This window comes from Lynx rufus, unplaced genomic scaffold, assembly GCF_022079265.1.
Source record: "Lynx rufus isolate CCGP_SWC_20201006 ecotype Redwood Valley unplaced genomic scaffold, mLynRuf1.p SCAF_16, whole genome shotgun sequence".
In the NCBI taxonomy this organism is placed as follows: domain Eukaryota; kingdom Metazoa; phylum Chordata; class Mammalia; order Carnivora; family Felidae; genus Lynx; species Lynx rufus.
In genome coordinates, this window is record NW_025814830.1 from 12,555,826 (window position 1) to 12,573,672 (window position 17,847).

A 17,847-nucleotide genomic window follows, 5' to 3' on the forward strand; every position below is an offset into this window, starting at 1 on the left:
TAAAACAATTCAAAAATGACTAAAAGACACAAACAGGCATTTCACCAAAACAGATATACAGATGACAAGCACATGAAAAGGTGTTCACCATCATTAGCCATTAGGGAAATTCATATTAAGACCACAAAGAGACATCACCATACCTAACATGAGGGCTAAAACAAAAAGTGATGACAACACCAAATGCTGAAACACTGGGTTACTCATATGCTCCTGGTGTAAATGTAAAATGGTAAAGCAATTTTAGAAAATACTTTGTCCATTTCTTGTATGAGAAAACGTGACTTTAGTGTAAGACCAAGAAATTATACTCTTAGGCATTTATACCAGAGAAATGGAAATTTACATTCACATAAAAATCTATACACAGATGTTCATAAATACTTCATTTGTAACACCTAAAAACTTATTTTTTTCCTTAAGGTTTCCTTCTAGTAAGAATTTTAATGTTCAGAATGAGGTACAACCTCACATTAATTATATGAGGACGTTCTGCTCCAAAATCATTTATCTGATGATTAGTAAGAATGATAAAAGATTTACCTTATGTACTGTTTTTGAAAAGTCTTCCTCTCATTTGAATTCTATAATAGTACACAATTAAAATACTGAAAAAAGGAAACCCCCCTGCACTGTTGGTGGGAATGTAAATTGATGTAACCGCTGTGGAAAATATATGAAGTTTCCTCAAAAAATTAAAAATAGAAATACCATACTATCTAGTAATTCTACTACTTCAGTATTTACCCAAAGGAAATGAAAACACTGATTTGAAAAGATATATGCACCCCAATGTTTATTTCATTATTTACAATAGCTAAGATATGGAAGCAACCTAAATATCCATCAACAGGTGAATAAATAAAGAAGATGTAGCATGTATATACAATGTAATATTACTCAGCTATAAAAAAAAATGAGATCTTGCCATTTGCAACAATATGGATAGACTTAAAGGACATTATGCTGAGTGAAATAAGTCAGAGAAAGACAAATACCATCTGATTTCACTTAATCTGGGATCTAAAACACAAAAATAGAAATATAATCATAAATACAACGAACTGGTGGTTGCCAGAGGGGAGGGGGTTTGGAAGATGGATGAAATAGGTGAAGGGGATTAAGAGGTACAAACTTCCACTTATAAAATTAATCTATCAATAAATTAATTAAATAAACAAATCATAGGGATGAAAAGTACAGCATATGGAGTATAGTCAATAATACTGCAATAATGTGGTATTGTGACAGATGGTAATGACACTTATTTTGGTCAGTATTGAGTAAAGTACAGAATTGTCAAATCACTATGATATATACCTGAAACTAAAATAACATTGTATGTCAACTATACTTCAATTAAAAAAAAAAAATAAGATGATTCTTGAGCCCAGAAGGAAACAATTTTAAAATACTGAAAAACACAATTACAGTAATAACTAATATTTATTTAATATAAACTATGTATTACACATTGCTTTAAGGCTTTTTATGTATTTGCATCTTTAAATCATTATAATGAGAGTGATTTTAATGTTTTATAAATGAAAAAACTAAAGCAAACAGGGGTTAACTAGCTTTTTCCAAAGGAATACATGTGTAGTAAATGGTGGAGTTCAGATCATGCTGAACAAGAGAATGATGCCAAACAAGAAAACCCTACATTTTATGGTTGTGCTCTTGTATAAATTCACCAATGTCTAACAAAGATTGAAAAATGATGGAAACTGATTCTCCATTATATTACACTAGCCTCTCTCTGTTTGAATTTTCTGATAGAGTTACCTATGGATGAAAGTAAAAAAGGATTCCCACCTTCATAATCTGAATTTTCTGATATTCCAAAGCTGAGTATCAATGAGCAATCAAAGGATTTAATAAATTTATATTTTCATAAAGTTTTTCTCAATTATGAAGTTTATGATGTTGAGTGAGGTGTGAATGACGTCTAAAGTCCTTACCACATTCGTTACATTTATAAGGCTTCTCACCAGAATGAATTCTCTGATGTTGAGTAAGTTGTGAGCCACGATTAAAGGCCTTCCCACATTCATTACATTTGTATGGTTTCTCACCAGTATGAATTCTCTGGTGCTGAGTAAGATGTGAACCACGAATAAAGGCTTTCCCACATTCATTACACTCATAGGGCTTCTCACCAGTATGAACTCTCTGATGGTAAGTCAGCTGTGAGCCACGAATAAAAGCCTTACCACATTCTTTACATTCATATGGCTTCTTACCAGAATGAGAAATCTGATGCAGAGTAAGTTGTGAGGCACAAATAAAGATCTTCCCACACTGCTTACATTCATAGGGATTCTCACCTGTATGAATTCTCTGATGCTGAGTCAGTTGTGAGCTATAAATAAAGGCCTTCCCACACTCTTTACATTCATAGGGTTTTTCACCAGTATGAATCCTCTGATGCTGACTAAGATGTGAGCCACGAATAAAGGCTTTCCCACATTCCTTACATTCAAAAGGTTTTTCACCAGTGTGAATTTTTTGATGTTCAGTAAGTTGTGAGCCACGAATAAATGACTTCCCACATTCTTGACATTCATAGGGTCTCTCTCCAGTGTGAATCCTCTGGTGTCGAATAAGCTGTGAGCCATAGTTAAAAGCCTTCCCACACTGCTTACATTCATGTGGTTTCTTACCTGTATGAATCCTCTGATGTTCAGTAAGTTGTGAGCCACGAATAAAGGACATTTCACAGTCTTTACATTTATAGGGCTTTTCACCAGTATGAAGTCTGTGATGCAGGGTAAGCTGTGATCCATAACTAAAGGCTTTCCCACATTTCTTACATTCATAGGGTTTCTCACCCGTATGAATTCTCTGATGTTCAGTAAGTTGGGAGCCACGAATAAAGGCCTTTCCACATTCTTTACATTGATAGGGTTTCTCTGCAGTATGAACTCTCTGGTGGTAAGTAAGTTGAGAGCCACGAAAAAAGGCCTTACCACATTCATTACATTCATAGGGTCGTTCACCAGTATGAATTCTTTGATGCTGGGTAAGGTGAGAGCCACGAATAAAGGCCTTCCCACACTCTTTACATTTATAAGGTTTCTCCCCAGTATGAATTCTTTGATGATAAGTAAGCTGTGAGGCACAAATAAAGGCTTTTCCACATTCCTTACATTCATAGGGTTTCTTAACAACATGAACTCTCTGATGGTAAGTAAGTTCTGAACCCCGAATAAAGGCCTGTCCACATTCTTTACATTCATAGAATTTTTCATCAGAATGAGCTTTCTGATGTTCAGTCAGTTGAAAGCCATGTTTATAGTATTTTCTGCATGCTTCACATTCATAGCATTTCTCAGGAAAATTAATTCTTTGTTTTAACATAAGGGATGCAGTCTGGCTAAAATTGGGGATTCCTTTACAAGTGATTAGTAGTTGCTTGAAAAATCCCTCTTTATTTCCCAATTGGCTTTCAAACTGGTCTTTGCATTCCCTATCATCTTGAAGACTTTTACAATCACACTTAAGTCTTGTAAGCTGTTCTATGATCTCCCACTGAGGTGATTCTATTTCATAAATTCCTTTTGTTGAGAACAGCTTTTTGGTCTCACATCTGGATCCCCAGGCTATAAGGTAAAAAGAAAGAAAATGTTATTTTCATATTCCTTGAAAAATGAAATTTCTAAGGTAGAAACAGTAGACTCAAATTGAGTATCATAGTCATAAGATGTCAATGGAACCAATGGAACAGGAAAGAAAAATCCAGAAACAATTATAAGTGCAAATTTAGTACATAATAAAAGCTGGCAGCTCAAATCAGTAGGAAAAACATGAACTCTTTTTAATAAATGAAATTGATAAACATACAGATAAACACATCAAAAAAAGAAAACTGCATTAATTCTGCATATCTTACAGTTGGATAAATTCCAAATGGATCAGACATCCATATTTACAGGAATGAAAACATACATATATTAGAATAAAATTTGGGGGACTTCTTCTATAAACTAGGAATGGGGAAAACTTTCCTAGTCATAATTTGATAAAAATGACTGCACTATGGTTAAAGAAAAAAGAAAGGCTGGCATGTCAAAAACACGGTTAAGGTTAGGTTAAGTAAAATGACAAACTTGGAAAAAATATTTGCCAGGTTGCAATATCCCTAATATATAAACAGTTTCTAAAATTAGACTAGAAAAAAAAGACTACCATATAAAACTGGGCACCAACACTATGTAAAAATAGTCTAAGAAAATGGGACAGTTGATAGAAAAGTAATGTAAGTAGCTTTTAACCATATGAAAATATACTCAACTTTGCTCATAAGATAAATGCAAATTAAAGCTAAACAGAGGTGAAGATATGAAGAAATTGGAATCCTCGCAGCTTGCTGATGGGAATATAAAATGGTACAGCTGCTTTGTAAAACAATTTTGTACTTCCTCAAAAAGTTAACATAGTTTCCATATTACCATGCAATTTTACTCCCAGTTATATGCCCAAGAGAAGTGTCCAACATAGAGTTCCCACATAACCCAAAAATCCACTCGTAAGTATAGAGCCAAGAGAATTGAAAACACGTATCTATATAAAAACCCGAAAACAATGTCCATAACAGCATTAATCATAATAAGCATAAGGTGGAAACAAGTCACTCATTAATTGATGAATGGGTAAAAATGTGGTGTATCCTTACAATAGAATATTTGGCAATAAAAATATTGACACATGCTACAATATGAACAAACTTTGAAAATATTATGCTTAGTGAAAAAAGCTAGTCACAAAAGACCACATATTGTATGACTGCTTTTATATGAATTATCCAAAGTAGGCGAATCCACAGACAGAAACATCAGTAGCTGAACAGGGCTGGGGGATGGACAGAGATACAGAGTATCTTGCTACTACAAGATATTGGATTTCTTGCTGGAGTGATAAAAATGTCCTCCAATTGTGATGGCTATATGAAACTGTTAATATAATAAAAGTCATCACTGTTTACAGAAATGGGTAAACTGTACAGTATGTGAAATATATCTTAATAAAGTACTTTTAAAAAACTACAGAGATGCTATTTCTTACCTCTTGGAATAGGGCATTTCCAAATGTGACATCAAATACTATTAGCAAGACTGTAAGGAAATTGGTACTTATAGACATTACTAGTAAGAATATGAATGGTACAAAGGAACCTATGAAAGGAAATACAGCAGTATTTAGCATAATTACATATATCTTTTGATCTAACAACTCCACTTCTGTGAAATCAATCCCAAAATTGCCCTAACAAAATGTCAAAAACATGATGCACAAAAACTGAAGCACAATGTGTTAAAGCAAGAGATAAAAAATAATCTAATTGGGGGTGCCTGGGTGGCTCAGTTAGTTGAGCATCCAACTTTGGCGCAGGTCATGATCTCAGTTCGTGAGCTCAACCCCCACGTCGGTTCCGGGGACAGCTCAGAGCCTGGAGGCTGCTATGGATTCTGTGTCTCTCTCTCTCTCTGTCCCTTCCCCACTTGTGCGTGTGCTCTCTCTCTATCTCAAAAATAAATAAACATTAAAACAATTTAAAAACTATAACCCAATTGTCCATTAGATGACTGATGGAAGTAATTCATGGTATACCCACATCACAAAGTACTATGCAGCAGTTAAAAAAGGGGAATATATTAATATGAAATGCTGTTTACATACATTATTAATTGCGAGAAAATGTGTATGCGAGAAAAGCATGTATAGTTATGCCTTTTCTCTTAGGAAGAAAGGGAGAAGAGTAAGTATGCATGTATAAAGCACATTTGCTTTTATTTTTTTAAAGGGGGGATGGATTGCAGGGTGAAGAAGGAATAAGTGGGGGGGGCAAGGATAGAAGACCTCTTTCAATACAACTTGTTTTGTAAATTTCACTTTGGAGCTACATAAATATTTTCTGTTATTATAAAACAAATTATAACAAGCACAGCGTAAAAGTGGAAAATACTGAATTAAGAAAACAACACTATTCACAATTGTTGGAATAACCAAAGAAATTATTTCAAATAACTTTCAAATATAGTAATTTGACTGAAATATACATGGGGGGAAAAAAGAATTGCCAAAACAATTGACTCAAACTGTTTTGAGTAACCATACTATTGGTAGTAATGCTGATCTTCTTTTAGAGACTCATATTTATAAGGTAGGATAAAATAAGTAATTATATGATATTCCAATCCTATAATTTTTAGTGTTCACGATAACTGGGAGTCTTAGCATGGGAGAAAATGGATACAGATATAAGATCATTAAAAGGGTTAAATAAAAAGCCTATAATTAAGAATCTGAATTGGAAATACTGGTATGAACTCATGCTATAGTTTACTTTGTTTTTTTTTAATTAATGCATTTTCTTATAGCAGTCTTAGGTTTTAGGTTTATAGAAAAATTGACCAAAAGTCAGAGTTCTCTCTTTCCTTGCCACTCTCTTATTATTAATATCTTAATACTTTGCACTGGTGTAGTACATTTGTTATAACTGATGAAGCTTTATTGATATATTATTAACTGAATCCAATAGTTTACATTAGGGTTCACTCTTTGTGTTGTAAAGTTATATGGGTGTTGCCAAATGCATAATGTCATGTATTCACCACTACAGTATCGCACAGAATAGTTTACTTAAAAATCCCTTGTACTCCACCTAGTTATTCCTCCTCCCTCCCCAAATCCAGGCAACCACTGATTGCTTTCCCAACTCTACTATTTGCCTTTTCCAGAATGTGATGTAGTTAGAATCATAAAATATGTAAACTCTTCAAACTGGCTCCTTTCACTTAACAAGACACTAAGCATTTTCATGGTCTCATGGTTTGATAGTTATTTTTCATTTCTGAATAATATTCCTTTGTATGGATTAACTACATTGTTTATCCAATTACTAAATGAAGGGCATCTTGGTTGCTTTCAAGTTTTGGCAATTATGAACAAGCTTCTATAAACTTACGTGCAGGCTTTTGTATGAACAAAAGTTTTCAATTTATTTGGGTAAATATCTAGAGCACAATTGCAGGATCATATACCAAAACTATGTTTATTTTGTTTTGTTTTGTTTTGTTTCAAGTTAGTTAACATACAGTGTAGTTGGCTTCAAGAGTAGAACCCAGTGATTCATCTCTTACATATGACACCCAGTGCTCATCCCAAAAAGTGCCCTCCTTAATGCCTGTCACTCACTTAACCCACTCCCATCATCCCACAGTTTATTCTCTGTCTTTAAGAGTCTCTTATGTTTTGACTCCCTCTCTGTTTTTATCTTATTTTCCCTTCCCTTCCTCTATGTTCATCTGTTAAGTTTCTCAAATTCCACATGAGTGAAATCATATGTCTTTCTCTGACTGACTTGTTTCGCTTAGTATAATACCCTCCAGTTCTATCCACATTGTTGCAGATGGCAAGATTTCATGATTTTTTCATCACTGCGTAGTATTCCATTGTGTGTGTGTGTGTGTGTGTGTGTGTGTGTATGTATATATCACTATTCCATTGTATGTGGGTATGTATGTATGTATTATGTATTACATCTTCTTAATACATTCATCGGTTGATGGGACATTTGGGCTCTTTCCATAATTTGGAAATTGTTGATAGCGCTGCTGTAACATTGGGGTGCATGTGCTCCTTTGAATCAGCATTTTTGTATCCTTTGGATAAATTCCTAATAGTGCAATTGCTGGGTCATAGGGTAGCTCTATCTTTAGTTTTTTTGAAGAAACTTCACACTGTTTTCCAGAGTCGCTGCACCAGTTTACTTTCTCACCAACAGTGTAAGAGGGCTTCCTTTTCTCCACACCCTTGCCAACATCTGTTGTTTCCTGAGTTGTCAATTTTAGCCATTCTGACTGGTGTGAAGTGATATCTCCTTATGATTTTGATTTGTATTTCCCTGATGATAAGCGATGCTTTACTTTTGTGTATGGTGTAAGAAAGTGGTCCAGTTTCCTTCTTCTGTATGTTGCTATGCAGTTCTCCTAGCACCATTTGCTAAAGAGACTTTTTTCCATTGGGTAATCTTTCCTGTTTTGTTGAAGATTGGTTGGCCATATATTTTTGGGTCCACTTCAGGGTTTTCTATTCTATTCCATTGATCCAGGTGTCTGTTTTTGTGCCAATACCATAGTGTCTTGATGATTATAGCTTTGTAGTACAGGTTAAAGTCCGGGATTGAGATGCACCCAGCTTTGGTTTTTTCAACATTACTTTGGCTATTCAGGGTCTTTTGTGGTTCCATACAAATTTTAGGATTGTTTGTTCTAGCTCTGTGAAGAATGCTGGTGTTATTTTGATAGGGATTGCATTGAATGTATAGATTGCTTTGTGTAGTTATCGACATTTTAACAACATTTATTCTTCCGTTCCATGAACATGGAATGTTTTTCCACTTGTGTCTTCTTCAATTTCTTTCATAAGTTTTCTACAGTTGTTGGTGTACAGATCTTTCACCTTGTTGGTTAGATTTATTCCTAGGTATCTTGTGGGTTTTGGTGCAATTGTAAATGCGACTTATTCCTTACTATCTTTCTGTTGCTTCATTATTGGTGTACAGAAATGAAACCGATTTCTGTACACTGATTTTATATCCTGTGAATTTACTGAGTTCCCATATCAGCTCTAGGAGTTTTTTGGTGGCATCTTTCAGGTTTTCCATGTAAAGTATCATGTCATCTGCAAAAAGTGAAAGTCTGACTTCTTTGCCAATTTGGATGCCTTTTATTTGTGTTATCTGATTGCTGAGGCTAGGACTTCTAACACTAGTTGAACAATAGTGGTAAGAGTAGACATCCCTGTCATGTTCCTGATCTCAGGGGAAAAGCTCTCAGTTGTTCCCCATTGAGGATGATACTGGCTGTGGACCTTTCATATATGGCTTTTATATTAAGGTATGTTCCTTCTATCCAGACTTTCTTGAGGGTTTTTATCAAGAAAGGATGCTGTATTTTGTCAAATGCTTTTTTCTGCATCTACTGACAGGATTATATGGTTCTTATACTCTTTTTCATCATTGTGATGTATCACACTGACTGATTTGCAAATATTGAACCTGCCCTGCAGCCCAGGAATGAATCCCACTTGATCATGGTGAATAATTTTTTTTTAAGTACTGTTGAATTCAATTCATCCAGATTCATCAGGGATATTGGCCTGTAATTGTCCTTTTTAGTGGGGTCTTTGTCTGGTTTGGGAATCAAGGTAATGCAGGCTTCATAGAATGAGTTTGGAGGCTTTCCTTCGATTTCTATTTTTTGGAACAGTTTGAGAAGAATAGGTATCACCTCTGCTTTAAATGTCTGGTAGAATTCCCCTGGGGAGTCATCTGGCCCAGGACTCTAATTTGTTGGGGGATTTTTGATAACCAATTCAATTTCTTTGCTGGTTGGACTACATTTAGTTTTGTAAGAATGTGTCAAACTGCCTTTCAAAGGGGCTGTACTATTTTGCATTCCCATCAACAATGAAAGAGAGTTTCTGTTGCCCTACATTCTTGACACTATTTGGAGCTGTCAGTGTCTTGGATTTTAGTCATTCTAAGAGACCTGTAGTTACATTCCATGGTTCTTTAAAAATGTGATACCCTGGGGTGCCTGGGTTGCTCGGTCGGTTAAGCGGCCGACTTCGGCTCAGGTCATGATCTCACGGTCTGTGAGTTCGAGCCCTGCTTCGGGCTCTGTGCTGACTGCTCAGAGCCTGGAGCCTGTTTCAGATTCTGTGTCTCCCTCTCTCTCTGTCCCTCCCCTGTTCATGCTCTATCTCTGTCTCAAAAATAAATAAACGTTAAAAAAATTAAATAAATAAATAAACAAATAAATAAGTGATACCCTGATGACATGATATCTGAATATCTTTTCATATACTTATTTGCCATGAGTTTATCTTCTCTAGTGAGGCATCAGTTCAGATCTCTTGGCCACATTTAAACTGGGTTCTTTTGTTATTGAGTTTCAAGAATTCTTTGTATATTTTATATATAAATCCTTTACCAGGTACTGTCTTGCAAAGATTTTTCTCCCATTCTGTGATTTGCCTTTTCATTCTCATAACTGTCGTTCACTCAGAAGTTTTTAATTTTAATGAAAACCAACTGTATCTTTTGTGTTCATGATTATAGTTTTAGGTGTTTATATAAAAACTCATTCTGAGCCCCAAATCACCTAGATTTTCCCCTCTGTTATCTTCTGAAGTTTTATAATTTTCATTTTACATTAAGGACTATGATCTATTTTGAGTTAATTTCTGTGAAAACGTATAACATCAATATTGAGATTTTTTTTTTAAGTGTGTATGTTCAGTTGTTCCAGCAACATTTGTGAAAAAGACTATCCTTTCTCCATTGGATTGCCTTTACTCCTTTGTCAAGGATCAGCTGAGTATATTTGTATAAGTCTGTTTCTGGGCTTTCTATTCAGTTCCAAGGATGCATTTATTCTTTCACCAATAATATAATGCCTTCCTGATTACTATAGCTTTATGGGAATTCTTGAAGTCAGGAAGTTAAGTTTGTCTCTCATTTCCTGCATACTACAGTCTTCTTTTTATTCTTTTCACTTCTTTTAGTTGACTTTTGTAGAGAAATATTTATATTTCTTTCTCATTCCTTTTATGTACAGTTGACCCTTGCACAATAAAGGGGTTTAAAGGTAACAAATGCCCAGTCAAAAATCTGCATATGACTTTTGACATCCTCAAAACTTAATAGCTCACTGTTAACCAAAAACTTTAATGATAACATAAGCAGTTAATTAACACATATTTCATGTTATATGTATTATATACTCTATTCTTTGTTGTTTATTTATTTATTCTCAGAGAGAGAGGGAGAGAGAGCAAGAGCGGGTGAGGGGCAAAGAGAGATGGGGAGAGAGAATCCCAAGCAGGCTCCATGCTGTCAGTATGGAGCCCGACATGGGGCTTGATCCAACGAATGGGGAGATCATGACCTAAGCTGAAATCAAGAGCTGGACGCTCAACTGACTGAGGCACCCAGGGGCCCCAATATACTCTATTCTTACAATAAAGTAAGCTAGTGAAAAAAAATTATTAAGAAAATCATAAGGAAAAGAAAATACATTTATGGTACTATACTTTAAAAACTACACATATAAATGGACCTGCACAGTTTAAACCCATGTTGTTCAAGTGCCAACTGGATCTTCTTTTGTGTATGGCTATTTTCGTTGTTATTACTGGGGGAGGGTTACATTTAATGTCCTAAAGTTATAACTCTTTTTTTTTTTTAATTTTTTTTTTTAACATTTATGTATTTTTGAGACAGAGAGAGAGACAAAGCATGAACGGGGGAGGGGCAGAGAGAGAGGGAGACACAGAATCGGAAGCAGGCTCCAGGCTCTGAGCCATCAGCCCAGAGCCGGACGCGGGGCTTGAACCCACGGACCGCGAGATCATGACCTGAGCTGAAGTCGGACGCTCAACCGACTGAGCCACCCAGGCGCCCCAAGTTATAACTCTTTAATTTGAATTTATACCAGCTTAATTTCAATAACATACACTTAATTTCAATAACACTACTCCTTTAGGTCTCAGTCCCCACCCCCTGTGATTGTCAATGTCACAAAATTACATCTTTTTTTTTTTTTTCAACGTTTATTTATTTTTGGGACAGAGAGAGACAGAGCATGAACGGGGGAGGGGCAGAGAGAGAGAGGGAGACACAGAATCGGAAACAGGCTCCAGGCTCCGAGCCATCAGCCCAGAGCCCGAGGCGGGGCTCGAACTCACGGACCGCGAGATCGTGACCTGGCTGAAGTCGGACGCTTAACTGACTGCGCCACCCAGGCGCCCCAGACAAAATTACATCTTTATACATTTGTGCCAAAAAACAAACTCAGTCTCTTAAAGTATTAGTCACTCCAATTAAGTAGAAAACAAGATTTGGAGCTAAAAACCAAAGTTAACAATAATACTAGCTTTTAGACTAACATTGTGGGGTTTTGTTTGTTAACTTTATCAGTCTCTTAAATCACGCAGAAGAAAAAAAGTAGTTACAAGCTATTGTTACAACAATAGCTTTTATAATTGCTCATCTATTTACCTTTATTGAATTCTGTATTTCTCTATATGGCTTCTAGTTACTGTCTAGTGTCCTTTTATTTCACCTTGCAAGAATCCCTTAAACATTTCTTGCAGAGGAGGTAAGGTAAAGTGGTCACAAACTCCCTTGGCTTTTATCTAAAAATGTCTTATGTTATCCCTTTTGAAACACAGTTTTCTTGGATATAGGATTCTTGGTTCACAGTTTTTGTCTTTTAGCACACTGTATATATATATATACAGTGTTTCTGATGAGAAATCTGATCATCTTACTGAGGATCACTGTGTATAATTATTTGCTACTCTCTTGTTGCTTTCAAGATTGTCTTTGACTTTTGAAAGTTTGATTATAATGCATCTTGGTACAGATGTCTGAGTTCATCCTACTTTAGTTTGTTGAGCCTGTATGTTCCAAATGGCCAATAAATATATTAAAAAACAGCCCATTAGCAATCATTAGTAATCAGGGAGATGGAAATAAAATTCTAATGACAGATACAAGCTGAGTAGATAGGCAGATATTTTTAAATCTGACAATATTATGTGTGGTCAAGGATGTGGTGCAGATTCTCATATACTATTGATAGGGACTGGGCACTGGTACAATTACTTCAGAACACAGTTTGGCAGTATCTAGTAAAATCAAAGATATACATATCTTTTGACCCAGCACTTTCACTCTTAGAATATCTAAGATAGAGATTCCAGAGAACCTCATGCTCAGGTATATGAGTAAACATACCAAGTGACATTTATAGCATCAATATTTATAAACAGCCCAAATTAGAAATGACCTACATTTTAGCCAAGAATATACTAAAAATTAATAACCAAGAGTTAATTCTGGTATATTCAAACAATGGAATTCTTATAAAAATGAATGAACTAGAGCTACCTTTGGATGACTCTCACAAATACAGTATTGAATAAAAGGAGCCTGACACAAAAGAATATGTACAATATGACCCCACTCACCTAAATCCTAAAATGGGCAAAACTAAACAATACGTTTTAGACCTGTATACCTAAGTCACAAATATATATACTCATAGGGTGTTTCTGGAGTGATGGCAATGTTCTGTTTCTTGTCATGGGTGGTTGTTAATCAAACTGTACATATGTTTTATGTACTTTCCCATATATTTCACTATAAAAATAGGTTTTTTAAAGTTTATTTATTTATTTATTTTGAGAGAGAGAGAGAGAGAGAGAGAGAGCGTGCGTGCACATGCATGCAAGCAGGGAATGGACAGAGAGAGGGGGAGAGAGAAAATCCCAAGCAGGGCTCTATCTCATGAACTGTGGTATCATGACCTGAGCCCAAATCAAGAGTTGGATGCTTAACCAAGAACCACTCAGGCACCCTTAAAAATAGATTTAAAAAAATCATATGGCTGATAGTTTTACTTGTTCTAAATGTTAGCAATATTCCCTAAATAAAAATTCTATAAGTAAGAACACTGGATTCCCCTAATGCTCCCTGTGAGGGTCCAGGGCAAGTTTGGAACCTGATGCTTATATTCTTCTCCTTTCAACTAAAACAGTTTGAGTTGGCCCAGTGTGGTAGAACAATAAGTGAAGGGATGCTAATCCATACAAAGAATTAGACTAAGAGATAACAAAACCATTAAATGAATCTGGCACCAATTAGAGAGCAAAGGGATTATTCCATGTCTAAAGTATGAAATGTGTTATAATCTAATTTTTTTTTAATTTTTTTAATGTTTACTTATTTTTGAGACAGAGAGAGACAGAGCATGAACAGGGAGGGTCAGAGAGAGAGGAAGACACAGAATCTGAAACAGGCTCCAGGCTCTGAGCTGTCAGCACAGAGCCCAATGCAGGGCTTGAACTCATGGACCTCGAGATCATGACCTGAGCCGAAGTCGGACACTTAACCAACTGAGCCACCCAGGTGCCCCACAATCTAATTTTTTAAAATAAGCCATTTCTGGTTCACATGGCCTGGGGGTCGGACTGCAGGTCTCCTTGCAGTGGCGGCATCTCCAGAGCAGAGTAGGAACTGCGGCAGCTGGAGTCATGGCAGGACAAGTGTTTAGAAAGTTTCTTCCCCTTTTGACCGAGTTTTAGTTGAAAAGAGTTGCAGCCAAAACTGTAATCAAAGGTGGTATTATGCTTCCAGAAAAATCTCAAGGAAAAGTTTTGCAAGCAACAGTAGTAGCTGTTGGATCAGGCTCTAAAGAAAGGGTGGAGAGATTCAACCAGTCAGTGTGAAAGTTGGAGATAAAGTTCTTCTCCCAGAATATGAAGCACCAAAGTAGTTCTAGATGACAAGGATTATTTCTTATTTAGAGATGGTGACATTCTTGGAAAGATGTGAACTGAAATAAATCATTATTGAAATGGCATAAAGTAAAGGCACCCATTCCAGTGAAGCTGTGAAATCTTTCATCATGTAAATAATTTTCATGTCTCTTTTTTATAATAAACTAATGGTGTCCAAAAATAAATTAAATAAGCAATTTCTGGGGCATGCTATAAAACTGTCCAGGGAGGAAGAGAAAAGGCACTCAGCAATGGCTATCACTGTAGATGAAGAGGCAAGGGAGAATGGGAGGTAAGGAAGTATAGGTAATTCATGGCCATCAAGGAGAGCAGAGTAAAGGAATGGAAAATGTAACATCAAGCACAATTTTTTAAAAATATGGAAGACATTACACTATGTGGGTTGAAGTGGTAGTATAAGTCAGTTGAAAAGTTTAAAAATAGCTGTCAGAGAGAGTGAATGTTTGAAACAGATTTTGGGCTGGTAATTACAAGGTTTATGTATCAGGGTGTGAATAAATGAAGGAATTTGGAAGAGAAAGATAATTTGAAATGAGATTAATGAATTGAGAATTAAGATGTATTATTATAAGGATGCTGAGATCACCAACAATGGTGACAGGTGTAGTGGAGGAGAGAAAGTTAGTGGGCAAAGTGTTTTGATCTTTAGTCTACTCAAGGAGAGGAAATTGGTAAATAATAGAACAAGAATACCTGGTGGGTGGTTCAGTCTTTAAAGTGCTTTAAAGGAGCTGGGGGCTTTGATAATGGAAAATAATGGACTGTGAGGGAAGACAAAACAAGAACCATTAGCAAGTGCTTTGAGGGAAAGCTGTATATTCATGGCATGGCTAAAGTGTTCATTTGAAGACAAAAGGTGAAAGGAATATTAAAACACGCTGAGGATAATATGGGATATTTCTTATAAAGTTTCAAACAGTAAGGTGGAAAAGATTTGGGTGTTAAGAAAAGAGTGGGGAATGAAATCCAATTGGGAGACATATAGATCTGGATGAGATAAGAGTTCAGCTGATGATTGGTGCCCTGGAAAGACTGGACTTCTGGACCTGAGTGAAGTAACTGAAGATGTAAGACAAATTGGAATTGGTCCTAAATAACCTCTTAGGAGAAGGTGGATAATTTTGCTAATGGAAATTGGTTTCTATGAAGACAGTTCTAGTGGTAAGAAAAATATTGCCATGTTAGTACAGGAAGTGATCTTGTTTCCCTTAAATTCTGCTGGAGGCCTGTATGGAGGGGATAATTTTCTTAAAAGCACATGAGATTTTTTTTAATATGAAATTTATTGTCAAATTGGTTTCCATACAACACCCAGAAGAGCACATGAAATTTTGAAGGTTCACTTAAGTCAGAGGCACATAGAGCTCTGCAGATCTCCTTTACAGACAACAATGTATGGTGTTGCAGCCAAAGAGTTATGATCTTACTAGGATTACTATATTATAGAATTATAGCTTGGAAATTACCGTAAGAAAATCTGAAAGATCATTACTGAGAATGAGGTCAGGAAAGAATTCTCAGGATATAATGATATATCAGTTGAGCTCTAAAGAAGCATAGGAGTTAGGTGAGCAGAGTGAGTGATGTAAAGAGGTAGAGCACAGACACTAGATACATAGATACTAGATGTATCTGAGATAATGAATAAAGGCTACTGTGGCTGGAGTCTAATGAGAAAGGGGACAGGTAGCTAAGGAAGGGTTGTAAAACCTTTCAGGAGCTAGACTAGGTAGGGCTTTCTAGTTTTGATTTTATTGTTATGTGATCTGATTTATATTTTTTAAAAACATTACTCTCTTGTGTCAAAACCATTTAGAAGGGTAGTGCAATACCCCAAGTTAGAGACACTATAGGTTTAAAGTGTTGCTAGTGGATATTGTGAGAGCACACAGAATCAAGAGATATTTAGTTAGAAAAAATCTTCAGGAAAAACTTGATTGTATGGTAGTCACAGCATAGAGTAGCCCCTAGAATGTTTTCTAGCCTTCTGACTGGAGCTATTCACAAGCTTCTACTTTGAAATCTTCTGTCTGCACTTCAAAATGCAGCAGTGTAGTTTTTTCATTTCTCCTAATTTTCCTTCCATAAAAATGATCTCTTATTGAGAACTTAGTATAATGTAATTGTATTCAGTATTCCAAATCTTCTCAACAATCTTATCAGTCTGGTAAAGTAATGTGCTTAAGACAAAAGCTGGCATTAAAACCGTGGTCTAAGTGATTCCAGTTCTTCCAATCATTCCGTATACTAAATTCCCTCCCATTTCCCTTCCCTTTTATCTGAACCAATCTACAGCTTTCTTTTCCCTCATTACCAAATCCAGTGATCAATTCTGAGTCCTCAACTTACTCATGTTCCCTGATATGAAAGATGCTGCCCTTTCGTAAATACCTTTTTCCACTTGGCTTCTGAGATACTACACTTTCTTTATTTTCCTATTAGCTCACTAGCTATTCCTTCTCAGTCTCCTTTGCAGAATCTTCCCTTTCTTTCTAACTAAAATACAGAGTGGATTAGGGTTTTTCTCTTTTTTAACTATTATATAACTTCATAAATTATTTCTTCTAAGTTTTAAATTCTATTTATATGTATATTATTTCTTTCCAGGTCATTTCTTGATTTCTTCCGATTTCTAATAGATATCCCTAAAGTATCATGAACAAAACAGAACTCTTGAATACCTGTCTTTCCTAACAAAGAAAAAGATATTCAGTTGCTCAGGCATAAATCTAAGAAGTTATTCTGGATTTCTCTTTCATCATATACCACTTCCAATTAATTAGCAAGAGGTACTACCTTTAAAATCTGATCAGAATCTGGGGTGCCTGGGTGGCCCAGTTGGTTAAGCGTCCGACTTTGGCTCAGGTCATGATGTTGCAGTTCTTGGGTTCAAGCCCCATGTCAGCTCTACACTTACAGCTCAGAGCCTGGAGCCTCCTTCCGATTCTGTGTCTCCCTCTTTCTCTGCCCCTCTCAGCTAACTCGCTCTCTCTCTCTCTCTCTCTCTCTCAAAAATGAATGAACATTAAAGAAAAATTTTTTAAAAATCTGATCTGAATCTGACTCTTTCATGTCACCTTTACTTATAAGCTATTGCCCTCATCTAAACCACCATAATTTCTAATGTGGACTAAAAATGGCTTTCCAACTGGTCTTCCTGCTTCACTCTTGCTCCCATTTTATTTTCTATACAGTATCCAGAGTAGTCTTTGAAAATAACAAGTTCAGTCACATAACTCCCCTGCTCGAAATAATTCTTATCGTACTTTCAACATAATCCCAATTCTCCATCATGGCATACAAGTCCCTGCATGACCCAGCCCCACCTCCTCTCTCAGCTCATTTTCAATGTTTATGCTCCCTCACTCATCCCAGCCACACCTGTTTATCTGCTGATCCTTAAAAGCATCAAACTCATTCCTACCTCAGTTCCTTTGCAATTGCTAGTCTCTCTGCCTTACACACTCTTCTCTC

At 36.0% G+C, this 17,847-nt stretch overlaps 1 protein-coding gene across 1 annotated transcript in view; it reads right to left on the reverse strand.

Annotated features, from left to right (window-relative positions):
- The window catches only part of LOC124511190 (zinc finger protein 850-like), a 145,592-nt gene that overhangs the window by 59,352 nt on the left and 68,393 nt on the right, over positions 1–17,847 (reverse strand). The window contains 1 exon segment of the mRNA XM_047078186.1: positions 1,947–3,283. Coding sequence (XP_046934142.1) covers positions 1,947–3,283 — 1,337 coding nt within the window.